This window comes from Trypanosoma melophagium, assembly GCF_022059095.1.
Source record: "Trypanosoma melophagium isolate St. Kilda chromosome Unknown ctg29segment0, whole genome shotgun sequence".
Lineage (NCBI taxonomy): Eukaryota > Euglenozoa > Kinetoplastea > Trypanosomatida > Trypanosomatidae > Trypanosoma > Trypanosoma melophagium.
In genome coordinates this window covers 220,253-234,161 of record NW_027125160.1, presented here as the reverse complement: position 1 = coordinate 234,161, position 13,909 = coordinate 220,253, and the positions used below count along the sequence as shown (strand labels likewise).

At 40.3% G+C, this 13,909-nt stretch overlaps 5 protein-coding genes across 5 annotated transcripts; all 5 read right to left on the bottom strand.

The window, feature by feature from the left end:
- Positions 1-620: 620 nt before the first annotated feature.
- Positions 621-971, bottom strand: LSM04_002317 (uncharacterized protein; the record flags this gene model as incomplete). Its single annotated transcript, XM_067331820.1, has 1 exon — positions 621-971. The coding sequence occupies one exon, from the start codon at positions 969-971 to the stop codon at positions 621-623; it is 351 nt and encodes a 116-aa protein (XP_067190172.1).
- Positions 972-1,993: 1,022 nt separating this feature from the next.
- Positions 1,994-3,721, bottom strand: LSM04_001423 (Peptidase M17; the record flags this gene model as incomplete). Its single annotated transcript, XM_067331819.1, has 1 exon — positions 1,994-3,721. One exon carries the CDS (start codon positions 3,719-3,721, stop codon positions 1,994-1,996), a length of 1,728 nt encoding a protein of 575 aa, XP_067190156.1.
- Positions 3,722-4,516: 795 nt separating this feature from the next.
- On the bottom strand, positions 4,517-9,313 carry LSM04_005319 (Forkhead-associated (FHA) domain; the record flags this gene model as incomplete). The annotated part of the gene is made up of 1 exon (XM_067331818.1): positions 4,517-9,313. The coding sequence occupies one exon, from the start codon at positions 9,311-9,313 to the stop codon at positions 4,517-4,519; it is 4,797 nt and encodes a 1,598-aa protein (XP_067190207.1).
- Positions 9,314-10,072: 759 nt separating this feature from the next.
- Positions 10,073-11,587, bottom strand: LSM04_000402 (Peptidase M32; the record flags this gene model as incomplete). Its single annotated transcript, XM_067331817.1, has 1 exon — positions 10,073-11,587. The coding sequence occupies one exon, from the start codon at positions 11,585-11,587 to the stop codon at positions 10,073-10,075; it is 1,515 nt and encodes a 504-aa protein (XP_067190136.1).
- Positions 11,588-12,019: 432 nt separating this feature from the next.
- LSM04_007486 (Peptidase M32) lies at positions 12,020-13,531 on the bottom strand (the record flags this gene model as incomplete). Its single annotated transcript, XM_067331816.1, has 1 exon — positions 12,020-13,531. The coding sequence occupies one exon, from the start codon at positions 13,529-13,531 to the stop codon at positions 12,020-12,022; it is 1,512 nt and encodes a 503-aa protein (XP_067190229.1).
- Between the last annotated feature and the right edge of the window lie 378 nt (positions 13,532-13,909).

Genomic DNA, 13,909 nt, shown 5'->3' with positions numbered 1-13,909 from the left:
TAACACCTTTTGTAAATTTTAGGAGAGTGATAGAAATATAGATAGAAATCAAACAAAATTTACTTTTTGGTATTCTTATTTTTATCCTTGCCTTTTTATTTTCTCCCTTTTCTTTTTTACGCTATTTTTGTTAATATTTATTTCCCACCCACCCCTTTTTTTTTTGTCTTTCGTTTTAATATATATATTCACGTTTTTCTTACAAAATGACTTTAAATTGCTATAAAACAATTAAATTACACTCTACAATCACTTCCTAGATCCAATAATAAGAATAAAGAAAGAAAAAACAACGATAAATTTCAACCACACCAAAAAAAAGAAGAAACGGAATACTTAGTTTAACTAAAAAATAATATTTGAAATAGAATCATAGACGCAGAGAGACACTTAGAGAGAAATACTGTTTGTTTATATGTATGTGTTTATGCAAGTGATATAGGGGCATTGTATAACCGAGGAACAACCTCTCTCATAGACGCCTATCCATTTATGCATAGCCTCACCTGTGTACAGACACACAAACTCACTCACTCACAAAAAGAATCGCAATTTCATTCATTTCATTATTTTTCTTCTTCTTCTGCTTCTTCCCCAACAAAAAAAAACACACAACCTAACTAATAATTGCGGTGATGCAGGTGTTCCACCTCATCCCATTCCTTTCCGCTATTATTATTATTATTATTATTATTATTATTATTATTAACACTCGTGGCGTGACCGGGTGTGGAGAGATACTTTGGGACGTGGGCTAGCGGGGTATCAATGCCTAATGCCGACTTTGGATTCGCCTGATACCACTGTTCCTTAAACGGCTCTTGAATGGCCACATAGCGAAAACAGTCGCGGCCGCCGTAACTCCAAATAAATATTTTGTACGTCCCAACAAGTGCAACAACCGTGGCGAAGGGCCACACCATGCAGATGGCATACACCTCAAACCGGCGTAGCCAACCAGGGATAGCCATGGTCTAAATACAACAGAGAATGACAACTGTATATATATATATAAATGAAATTGAGATATAGATAAAGAGAGAGAAAGAAGAAAAAGGAAAAAAAATTATTTAAGGTGACTCTTATATATATATATATATATATATATATATATATATTCATTGTTTTTTTCTTCTTTTTGATATCCTCAAAGAGTGATGGGCATTAAAGTACCATAACACAACCGTTCGTTTGATCCAATAAATGGAAGAAATACAGTAGATGGGTTCCTCTATGTAAACCAATAGTAGAAAATAGTTCAAAAGCATCAAATAATCTACAAAGAAATTTACAGCGGAAAGAAAAACAACACGATGGTTATTAAATACTATCAATAGAAAATAATAATAAATATATGAAAACTCCGTCATTCATCACATTTAAACTAAGCGTTTGTACACATATATATTTATTTATTTATTATCCATCACAAAATAAAAGTATCATGTCATTCTTAATACATCCATCCTCTTAAATAAATCGATAGAAAGTGCAAAATAAAAACCCCATCGTATATATTGCTGACACTGGGTGCTTTTTTTTTGTGTTTTACTTCCAATTCTCTTTATCTCTCTTTTTTTTCCGTCCCATTTTTTTTTTTTAAATAGACTGAATAACGAAGCTAGGAATCAATCTTAATCACTTCTTTTAGAAATATTTACATTACATACATTCTCTACTTGAATAACAACCCCATTTTTCTTTTTAGCGGCTCTATTACATATTTTTTGACAATTTTTCCTTATTTTTTTTTCGTCATTTCTTTAATATCTTTCAAAAACAAATAGAAAATCTCCCCCTAACGTATCCCATGCTCCACACCGTATACGACAGTCAGAAATAAAAGCCAACAAAAGGAAATAGGAATTAATACTAGTAGAAGTAGTAGTATTAGTAATGGTGATAATAGGGAAACCACCATAACATACCATATATATATATATATATATATATATATATTCATACCTTAATTGCCTACAGGAACTATTCTCCACTACTTTGGGGTGTAAACAGAAGCGGCAAATGTCTGCAGAAGCAGCGCCACACCAAACCCCGTCGCACTCTCCTGTGCCACAGGCCCTGCAATATCAATATGCGCCCACACACCATTAAAAGAACTGTGAAAGTTCTGCCCAATAAAATACGCCGCACAACTTACCGCGGCATTCCCACCAGACGCCGGACCGTTACGACAATCCGCCACAGTACTGCCAAACTCCATGGAGTGAAACTCCGGGCAATATAGTACGGGAAAACAGAGATCACCGCAAGAGCGGCCCGCATTTAATAACTGTGTTTCCATCGCCGCACTGTTTGTGTAAACAGCGGCGTGTTGTACACCCGTCGCGGTGCGCTGCGCCCCAGTGAGTGTGGCAATATCAATTAACACATCCGGTGGACGATGTGAATAGCTGTTATTACTATTACCATTAGTATTATGAGTGAGAGATGGGGCTGTGGCGTGATAAACACCGTCGGCTAGCACCAGACGTCCCTCCGCGTCGGTGTTGTTCACTTCAACTGTAATGCCAGACCGCAATCGCACAATATCATCACGACGCTGCGACTGCGGCCCAACGGCGTTATCGGCCAAACACAACACCGCCGTCAGACACATCGGCGATGATGCGAATAAACGCGATAAAGCGAGAAATCCGCAGAGAACAGCCGCCGCCCCGCCCATATCGTGTTTCATTCCAGACATTCCAGCCGCACTCTTCAGACAGAGACCGCCTGTGTCGTATACAATTCCTTTTCCCACAAGTGCGAGTTTCTCCATTCGTTCGTTTGTGTTGATTGCCGGTGTGTATGTGAGAGTGACGAGGTGCGGGGGATACTCCGCTGCCTTTCCCACACCGTAGAGACCACCATAGCCCTGTTCCCGCAGTGCCTCACCAGAGAGAATATCGATAGACACATTATTAATACCCATAGACTTTAAAAGATCGACATGCCCAGCACTAATCTCTGTTAAAGTGATTGTGTCGAGTAAATTGGTAGGTGCATCCACCAGACGTTGGCATAGTTGTACCATTAACACGGCTGTGTCTAGTGCTTCGCGGTTATTGCATGCAAATTTCTTTTCAGCCGCTTCTAATGCATAATGGGTTGTATTGGGTGCAAATATAACACGCACCATATGCCCATGATCCCAATAACCGTTTTTAGAACGACCACTCCTTGCAGAGAAACTGCGATTTGCCGCGCGTGCAATAGCTGTTGCAATACAGAGTTCATTCTCTGACTCACAACAGTATATTTCTATAACAGATGTAATATCATTACTATATTCCTCTGTACTTGCATATTGAAGTGCATTCTTTACGATGCGAGTAATCATATCTGGTCGTAATGGGGCATTATGACGCGATGCCCTAGATGCGATAGCACCAATAAGAATATGGGCGTATGGTAATATCTCAGCCACATAGTTTTTCCCAAGAAGAGCTTTTTTAATAGCAAGTTCCACATTTTGGTTATAATATGGGAAAAAATGAAGTAGTTTCTCCTTATCATGTAGTTGTTCTTGATTACCTAAAAGAACTACAATACGATAAATATGTGGGGCCTCCTTTGGGGCCTCATTGGCTAATTGTTTTCCCTCATAGGTAGTATGAAATGTCACATTACTCTTAAAGTTAATACAACTATCCACAAATGCTGAAACATTACTTTCCTCATACTCTGAGTTACTACGCTGTCTCTTATATGAAGATGGCATGATAATACGTATATATATATATTACAAATAACTCCAGAAATACTTAGGGCCTAGTAGGTCCTTGAATCTTCCTTTGTAAAAAAATAAAAACTGATGTCAGTACTATACAAAATCAAAAAAGAAAACGGAAAAAAAAAGAAGAGATGATTACTAAAGCAAAATAAATAAATAGATGAAAATAAAATAACTGTTGAGCTCATTTTCTTAAATTTACTCTATTTCATTTTATTCCTTGTTCCACCACTCATTTCAGATGAACCTTTTGTTGCCTTTGTTTACTCTTTCCATCCTTTCACACCCACTTTTTACAATATGGGGATGTCCGCAATCAGCAAGAAGAATTATTAATATTTTACGTTAAGTATTATATTCAATAAACTTCGATGAGAGAGAGAAAGAGAAAGACAGAGAGAAAAGAAGAAAAAAGGGAAAACCAAACAACAAACTGAATGATGTTAAAAAAAAAAAACGATGAAATATATATATATTTGTTATAATCGAGGAGTTTCTCACAATAGCAACATTTAACAAGATAATCCAGAATATACCCAAATCCTCCATTGGATTGCTTTTTTTTTCCTCCTTTTCTTGCGGTTTATGTTTCATTGGCAGAATCTTTAATATCGAATGTCTTCTCTTATTCATACTGTAAGCAGCCAAAATAGAAACGCTCAGAAAAACAAAAACAAAAGAGAGATCATTCCACATATATATTCCTTTATAATTGCTACTGGAGAATGGATAACAAAGATAATACAATCCACAATGAAACACTTATCCTTTATCTTACCTTCTTCATGCCTGGGCGAGTGCATCAACGAGTCTATCTGTCGCGCGGCACTGCTCCACAGCACTACCCCGCCGCTGTGCAATGTTCATCGCATGCAAAGCACTCTTTACTTCCTGCAGTACACCGTCTGTTAAGAGAGAATCTGCGCAGATACGCTGAAGTGAGGCCTCCTCGTCAATACAGTCCGTGCGATTTCGCACAAATGGAATCACCATATCCGGATCTTCTTCTTCCTCCTCCTCACTCTTACTATTGTAATCGCCGCTATTACGGTCATTTGTGGTAGTCCCAGTATTATTGGCATTATCATGCTGATTATTATTATTATTATTATTATTATTATTATTATTATTATTATTATTATTATTAATAGAAGCATACATTCTTCGAGAAGTGGCATTCCCACGTGCTGTCATGAGGGCAAACTGCTCACGTTGTCGAATCTTTTCAAGTGAATTGATATTCCCATCCACACCGCGCCAATAGACTTTGTCCCCGTGTTCCTCACCGGCCTTTTCCTCCTCCTCCATAAACCCACGCGCACAGAGAATACTCTCATCACACATCACCCCAGGACTCTCATACACAATATTACGCACTATATAACGAAGACCATCGTAAAACTCCTCATCATCGTCAAAGTCGTGGAATGTTACAAAGAGTGAGTGTTGCACCATGCGAAGTAATGCACGACTGGTGCTTGATCCAATCACCCACGCCGTTGTCTCCCAGAACTGACTCTTATCTACCACAGTTGCCATCACATGTGCTTTTCCATGTGAACTCTTACCACTACTCCCACTATTACCACTCCCAATAGCACTAGCAGCACCTGTACGACTGTTATTACTACTACTGAGTTCATCACCACCTAAAAGATCCTCCACATCCACACGGCGGGCATTTACAGGACCCAAATACAGTTTCTCTGCATACTGCGATACACGACAGACAACACGTGAAAAAAAGTTATGTGGTACCATATTAAGTGTAAAACGGTAAAATGGTCCAAACAAAAAAGAAGGTACATGTACACAAAAAGCTGAAGGTGGTTGACTGGTAAAACAAGCAGGTATTAATACAAACATTTCCTGTGGTTTTTTAATTGCCTTTCCAGTAGTTTCTTTTTTCCCTTCAACTCCTTTTTCTCGATTGCTTCCTTTAGTATTAACTTCATCCTCATCATCATCATCACTATTATAACCATCATCATCCTTGTCACTATCACTTTCATAAATATTTATATCACTCTTTCCATTATCCATTGACACAATTTTTCCATTCGCATCTCTTGTATATCGTTGTAAACCATCAAAAAAGTAAGATAACTTGAGTCGACTTCCCATAATAATAAAGTCATAACTACGTAATAACTCTAATAATCCATCCATATGACTAAGTCCAAAATGTTTTTCAGCCAAAACATTTCGAAATAGAAGTCTAGCTGTTTTCATTGTTAGTACACCTCTATTAAGGACATGACATACATCAGAATCAAGTACCTCATCTGCATTAAAAGGAAGAACAGCAGACATGTGTTCCACCATCTTTCGACACGTTAAAAAAGGTGATGGACGCCATGCAGAGTCGTTTGGTATTTCACTCGCACGTGCTGGTGTACAACAGGCAAGTACTCCAACCACACGAGATACCCATGGAACATCTAATATAACGTGTCGTTTCATAGTAAGATGACGGTAATGGTGGTGTAAAACGCCCCAACTAACTAATAATTGTGTATGTCGGTGTAATTCATCTAAACTTAAGCCATAACGAGCATCTACAGCTTTGGCAAGAACTTTATATCCAGATGAAGAGATACACCATTTACCCTCTTGAAAGAGTTCATGTACTTTTTTACTTAATGCCAAAGCCCGTACTGGAACTTGGGCATTTGGAAAGTCTAAATCATTGCGACATCGTTGAATGGCTTGTTCTCCAAACCAAGTAAGTAATTCAGGAAATTTTTTCATTTTTAAAAATGATGGAGAGAAAACTGTACGAGTGATATTATCTACAGCAAAGTGTCCTACAATAGAAGGTCGCATCTCTGCAACATTTTGAAGAAGTCGAAAGTAATTATTAACTTCCATTTCAATATCAGCAAAAAACTTCCCCAACTGGCTTTGATCAACAAAGCATTCATCAAGATGAGTACCAATGAGAACCACAGTTGCATCTCGAGTAGTAGTTTTACAAAGAATAAACTCCAAAAGTGGTTGTAATGTCTCTAAAGAAGGAGATTCCCTTAAGGAAAAACAAAGCACATAGGTCACACGTCGAGTGGGTAAAATACCCTCAAGAAGAGAAAAACAACCATTTCCACTAAATTCCATTAAATTCATTTGTACAGGATGATACCCAGCAGGGGTTTCAACCAATGACGACTCCACACCAAAGGTTGGCTGCACATGTAACTTATCATTTGCGAAAGCAGAGTACCATTTATCAGGTTTTTGTATATTTTCTCGAAAAGCACTTTTTCCACAACCGCTCGCTCCCAAAAGTAGGAAAGTATGCCGATATACAACTTCCATTTCCTCTGTTGGTGCAAACATTATTTTACCTGTTGTTTGTGCCGTTTTCGGTGTAAGACCCACAGGACGAGATCCTCGTGAACTCGATGCTAACGACTTTCCACTTGGAGTTACTGGATCGCGGTGTACTGTTGTTGGCATTGCACTACTCGGGGAAAATCGTTGTAATACTTCCTTCAATCGAAGTGCTGGAATAGCCGGAGTGCCTGTAGTAGAAGCCCGACTACTACAAATACCAATAGGTGAGACTCCTTTAGGAATTTCAATTCCTGGTGTTCGTACGGGTACATTTTTGTTATTGGTTAAAGAAGCAGACATTGAACCACTATCATTAGCTCCACGAGTGCCTCGTCGTCGTGTTGTTAATTGTGGTGCAGAAGGGTCTGTGAATTTAAACTGTAAATATTCATCACCAATACATATAATAGTACCACTCATCAGAAGAGTATCATTTTTCAAGGGTTTCGTATCATCATTAATATATGTGGCATTATCATTTAATGGACGAATTAGTACTTGTCCATTTTCTTGACGTAAAAAACAGCAATGTTGTGGGGCAATACCAGAAGTATGAGATCCATTTACTACAATAAAGTGTGTATCATTATCTTTTTCACCTGCTTCAGTACCTAAATACGTTAAACCAACGACAAAATATTCCATTACCCAATCTCCAGCTCCGTCAACATTAAGAAGAAAAGGATCATTGCGGTTAACCCTTATAGTAGGCATAGCACGGTATAATTCAAGAACACCAGGAGATTCCGTACGACCTTCCTCACCACCTGCTAATCGATGAATTAATTGTTCTGCACGATGTAATTCGGCTTCTAACATTGCGGCATCTCGAGGTTGACGTGGAGTAACAGCATTAATATAATTTAATTCATCATCATCATCTACTACTACTTTGGGTTCAGCTTCAGGAGATGAAGAATTTGTTGAATCTGATGATGGCTTGACATTACTAGTATTTTTATTATTCTTAATCCCCCCACGTGCAACTAATTCTTCATAATGTTGCATTTTTTCTCGTAAAAGTTTAACTTCTTCTTCTAATTCTCGTATTCTCTTGTCACCAGCTGTTTCATTAATAATAGCTCGTGTTACAATAGACTTAGCCCGGTCTGCATATCGCAATGTACTTAGTGTTTCGTCAAAATTTGTTGCTGCTGGACTGAGTGTAGAAAGCATAAAGGTTTTACTATTTCCACCAAGTGACTCTTTTAATATAAAAGTTAAAGTTGAGTCACGATAAGGTATATGTTTAGCAGCTGCTACATCTGATTTTTGTTTAGAAAAATCTGCCAATGCACTAATTACGAGACCTAACACTGTGAGTGACTTATTAATATTAGCACCTTCACGAAGTGTCTCTCGTTCAGCTCCCGTTGACTTTGCCCGTTCACTTCCTGCAAGATCAACAAGATTAATTTTTGCTCGTAATTCCGTACATGCTATTTTACCCTCTTTTGTTTTACTACTTCGTCTTTGCACAAGTGAAATAGCAAATATAGCGTGCGATCTACTTGAACGATCATTCATTTTTGTGGCCGCAGTATGACGAGACTGATTACCACCATTCATAAGACGCAGAATACTTTCTTCTGAATCTACTTGTACTTCTGTGAGACCCTCCACGTATACACCCATCACAGGATGTTCACGAACTCGTAGATTTTCACACTTTGAATTTAAAAGACAATTTACACGCTCTTGATAGATCTCCAAATAGCTTACTACAACAGTTGTGGTTAACTCTGGAGGAAGGGAATATTCTGGGGTGCCAGCTACAACTGCCCCCTCTCGCTCCTTTTTATTCTCCTCCACTAATTCCCCCAACATTGCAAAGAGACCTTTTGATAAACGGGGGATAATACCAGGATCAACAAATAAATCTCGTCCACCCGATGGTCCCATCATGGAATAACTCTTCCCACTACCCGTTTGTCCATAGGCAAAGATACATGTATTAAACCCCTTAATACTCGCCTGTAGCACCGGCACACCCATATCCTCATAAACGGTGGACTGTCCCACATCACAGTCGTAGGCGTGATCGAATGTAAATGCCTTTCCACCAGAGGTCTCATCTCCCTCCACTCCACCACTTGACGGAAGAGCCTTTTTGTAAATACTGACGGTTGTACCACCGCGAAAAAGTAAGCAAAGCGGTGAGTTCAGACGCTTTTCACGCTCATTAAGAGGACGAGAACGCACACATACCGTGATGCGTCCCTCCTCCGCCTGCTGCGCAGGTGGCATCTCGCAATATCGAAAAATTAAAAAAAAAGTATAAAAGAATAAATAAAAAACTCAACTACACTAACCTTGTATTTTATTTTTGTTTGGTTTTTCTACTTTGTTTTGCTTTTTCTTAATTTTGTGATGTGGTTTCCTCCCTTCTATCAAGGTAGACCAAGAAAAAGAATCACAGAAAGAGAAACGCGCACATGAAACGTTGCTCTCTTTATTTGGAGAAAGTTTAAATCATTCCATTTTACTCTTCCCACCCCCTGGTATTATTTGTCTTCAGACATTCTCTTGCGCTCCAACGTTTTGACGTCCGTAAAAATCACCGTGAGCATATCAAACAACATTACAGCAATAATAACAAAAAAAACGCTTTGATCAAGGCATACTATCTTATTTTCTTTTTTTATCATCTTAAAATGAACAAACTTCCTTCCCACCACTAGAATGAATACAAGAATGGCCAAGAAGAATGAAACCATCACATCGGGAAAAAACTGAGAAAAAAAAACGAAAATAAAAAAAAAATGACTTTAAAAGAAATTTAAAAGCACCAACACAAGCAGAAAAAAAACATACAGCGAAATTAATTCTAACAAAAGTATAATCAGTAAATTCGCGAATATTCAAACCTCTCCTATACCTATATCACACAGCGATTTCCTTCAAATTAAAAGTATTTGCTAAAATTAAGTTTTTCATAGAAGAAAGAGACTCATTAAACCAATAACCACAGTAAGTTGTTAACTAAAGAATCGTTAAACTATACTTTTATCCGCGGTCGTCCCGATAACGGCGCTCAAGGTGTTTGCGATAATATTCAGGGTTAAGTGACTCTCCTGTGGCTTGCTTGATTAGCTCGTCCGTTGTCAGTGAGCTGCCATGCTGCCAGATCTTTTCCTTCTGCTTCTCCAGGAGCTTGTCAAGTTCACCCTTCCGGATGCAGTCATCAACAACATCGTCACCCAGTTCCTTTCGCACACTGCTCATCAACTGCGCGGCCAGCATTGCACCGAGGGTGTATGTGGGGAAGTATCCAAACAAACCCGAAGCCCAGTGCACATCCTGCAAGCAACCCTCCTTGTCGTTACCAAGAGTTTCCAGAGCAAGGTAGCTCTTCATCTTCTCATTCCATGCCTTCGGCACGTCCTCTGCCTCAAGCTTACCATCCATCAGATCACGTTCCAGCTCATACCGGAGGATGACATGTAATGGGTAGCACAGTTCATCGGCATCAATACGAATATAACCGGGCTCAACACGCTGCGTAACCCTTTTCATGTTCTCAGGAGTGAAGGCAGGCTGATTCCCAAAGTACTCTGGGAGCTTGGGGGCAAGAAACTCCATAAACGCACCAGAGCGAGCAACCTGCATCTCCGCAAAGAGGGATTGTCCTTCATGAACACCAAGAGATCGGGCCATACAAACAGGCTGTGTTTCAAATCCCTTTGGCCCACAGTTCTGCTCATACTTGGCATGTCCTGTTTCGTGGATAACACCCAAGAGACTCTTGTCAAAGTCAGTTTCACGGTAGTTTGTGGTGATACGAACATCCTCCTTGGAGTTACCGCAGAATGGATGAGCACTGACGTCAAGTCGACCACCGTCAAAGTCAAACTTCCAGACACGCATGCAGTAGCGGCCCAGTGCCTCCTGCTGTGCAACCGGAAAGGGTCCCTTGGGCTCCACAATGGATGCGTTCAGTGTCTTTTGCTTCGCCTGCACCTCCTTAATAAGATCCGGTAGCCATGACTTGACATTGCCGAAGATCTCATCCAACCGCTGCAGCGTCATACCAGGTTCATAGAGATCCACCAACGCCTCGTATGGGTGCTTGTCAGAATTCCCTGCCCGCAGTTTCCCCTCCTCACGGTACAGATCCACCAGCTGCTTAAATGTTGGAAGGAAGCCGGCAAAATCATTCTCATCACGGCAGGTCTTCCAGAGTTGCTGCGCCTTTGTCGTTAGAACAGTCTTTCGCTCCACAAAACTCTCGGGAAGAAGGTTCTCCATTTCCCACGCCCGTCGCATCTCACGGAGATTGGCGCGTTGCAGCGGGTCAAGCTCGTTGCTGCCTGATTCTACCTCAGCAATAAGCTGCTTCAATTTCGGACAAGTAATAATTTCATGCATATGCACCTGGAGCTCGGCCATTGCGGAACCTCGGGCATCCGCACCCTTTGGAGGCATCATTGTCTGGGAATCCCAATCCGCCAGGTGGAGCAAGTGACCATAACGGTAGAGCTTCGTAAACACATTTTCCAATTCCTTGTACGCCTTCATCATCTTTTGTCAATACACTCAAAACACCAATTGGGGAACAGTAAAAGCCAAAGAAACACCAGGATGGGAAAAGGAAAAGAGAGATTAAAGCAATGCACACGAGATCAACGGCAGTAAAATGGAACCTTATGAAAAAAAAAAAAGAATGCGTCGTACAGGTGGTCGTATATGAATATATATATATATATATATATATATATATATATATATATATATACCCATTGGTTTACTCACACGCAAACAGAAAAAACAAAACGAATTTGAACAACCCCAAGAGGCATTTATTTCATGGCTGACACCCTACAAATATCGGAAGAAAAGAAAAAAAAACAGTCACAATCAAGAAAATACAACAATGACAAGTACGAAGAAAAGAGAAAAAAAACAAAAAAAACAGATAGAATTGCATTACAAACAGTTAAATAATGTCACCATCTAGTTGGCATCATCACGATAGCGGCGCTCAAGGTGTTTGCGATAATATTCAGGGTTAAGTGACTCTCCTGTGGCTTGCTTGATTAGCTCGTCCGTTGTCAGTGAGCTGCCATGCTGCCAGATCTTTTCCTTCTGCTTCTCCAGGAGCTTGTCAAGTTCACCCTTCCGGATGCAGTCATCAACAACATCGTCACCCAGTTCCTTTCGCACACTGCTCATCAACTGCGCGGCCAGCATTGCACCGAGGGTGTATGTGGGGAAGTATCCAAACAAACCCGAAGCCCAGTGCACATCCTGCAAGCAACCCTCCTTGTCGTTACCAAGAGTTTCCAGAGCAAGGTAGCTCTTCATCTTCTCATTCCATGCCTTCGGCACGTCCTCTGCCTCAAGCTTACCATCCATCAGATCACGTTCCAGCTCATACCGGAGGATGACATGTAATGGGTAGCACAGTTCATCGGCATAGATACGAATATAACCGGGCTCAACACGCTGCGTAACCCTTTTCATGTTCTCAGGAGTGAAGGCAGGCTGATTCCCAAAGTACTCTGGGAGCTTGGGGGCAAGAAACTCCATAAACGCACCAGAGCGAGCAACCTGCATCTCCGCAAAGAGGGATTGTCCTTCATGAACACCAAGAGAACGACCCATGCGTGCAGGTTGTGTTTCAAATCCCTTTGGCCCACAGTTCTGCTCATACTTGGCATGTCCTGTTTCGTGGATAACACCCAAGAGACTCTTGTCAAAGTCAGTTTCACGGTAGTTTGTGGTGATACGAACATCCTCCTTGGAGTTACCGCAGAATGGATGAGCACTGACGTCAAGTCGACCACCGTCAAAGTCAAACTTCCAGACACGCATGCAGTAGCGGCCCAGTGCCTCCTGCTGTGCAACCGGAAAGGGTCCCTTGGGCTCCACAATGGATGCGTTCAGTGTCTTTTGCTTCGCCTGCACCTCCTTAATAAGATCCGGTAGCCATGACTTGACATTGCCGAAGATCTCATCCAACCGCTGCAGCGTCATACCAGGTTCATAGAGATCCACCAACGCCTCGTATGGGTGCTTGTCAGAATTCCCTGCCCGCAGTTTCCCCTCCTCACGGTACAGATCCACCAGCTGCTTAAATGTTGGAAGGAAGCCGGCAAAATCATTCTCATCACGGCAGGTCTTCCAGAGCACTTGAGATTTCGAGAGTAAGCGTTCTCGCTTCTCTATAAAGGATTCTGGCAAGTGACATTCTAATTCCCAGACACGCTGCATCTCACGCAGGTTGCCTTTCTGAAGAAAGTCCAATTCCTCGGAGCCTTTTTCTGCCTCTTCAAGTAAATTCTTTACCTTACTGTTTGTAACCAATTCATGGACCAACTTCTTTAGCTCAGCCACTGCCATGCCACGTGCCTCTGCACCTTTTAGGGGCATCAGAACACGAGCATCCCACATAGCAAGGCTGAGAAAATGTCGGAAATGATATACCTTTTCGAACTGTTTTTCCAGTTCTTTGTAAGCGTTCATTTTATTTTCTTTTTGGGTTTGAATGATTTTTTCTCTATTAATTGGTTCTAGTTGTGGTTTTTTGTTTCTGTTTTTTGTGCTTTAAGTTTGGAGTCTTGAGGGAAAGAAAACAATAGAAAGTAATGTAAGAGAAGATAGTAAACCATATTAATTCATTTAAATGTATGCGCAGCACCACTCTGTTTAACTTAAATAGTTTTTTAATTTGATTTTAATTGTTTCCTTTTTTCCTTAGAGAAAGAAATTTTAGTTCGACTTTTTTATTACTGATAGGTTTAAGGTTTTTTTTTTTAACACCGTTTTTTTTTTTTACGCGTATAGTAGGTAGTGTTGGCGGTAGTATATATCCAGTTTCTGTGTTATATATACTTTGAATAC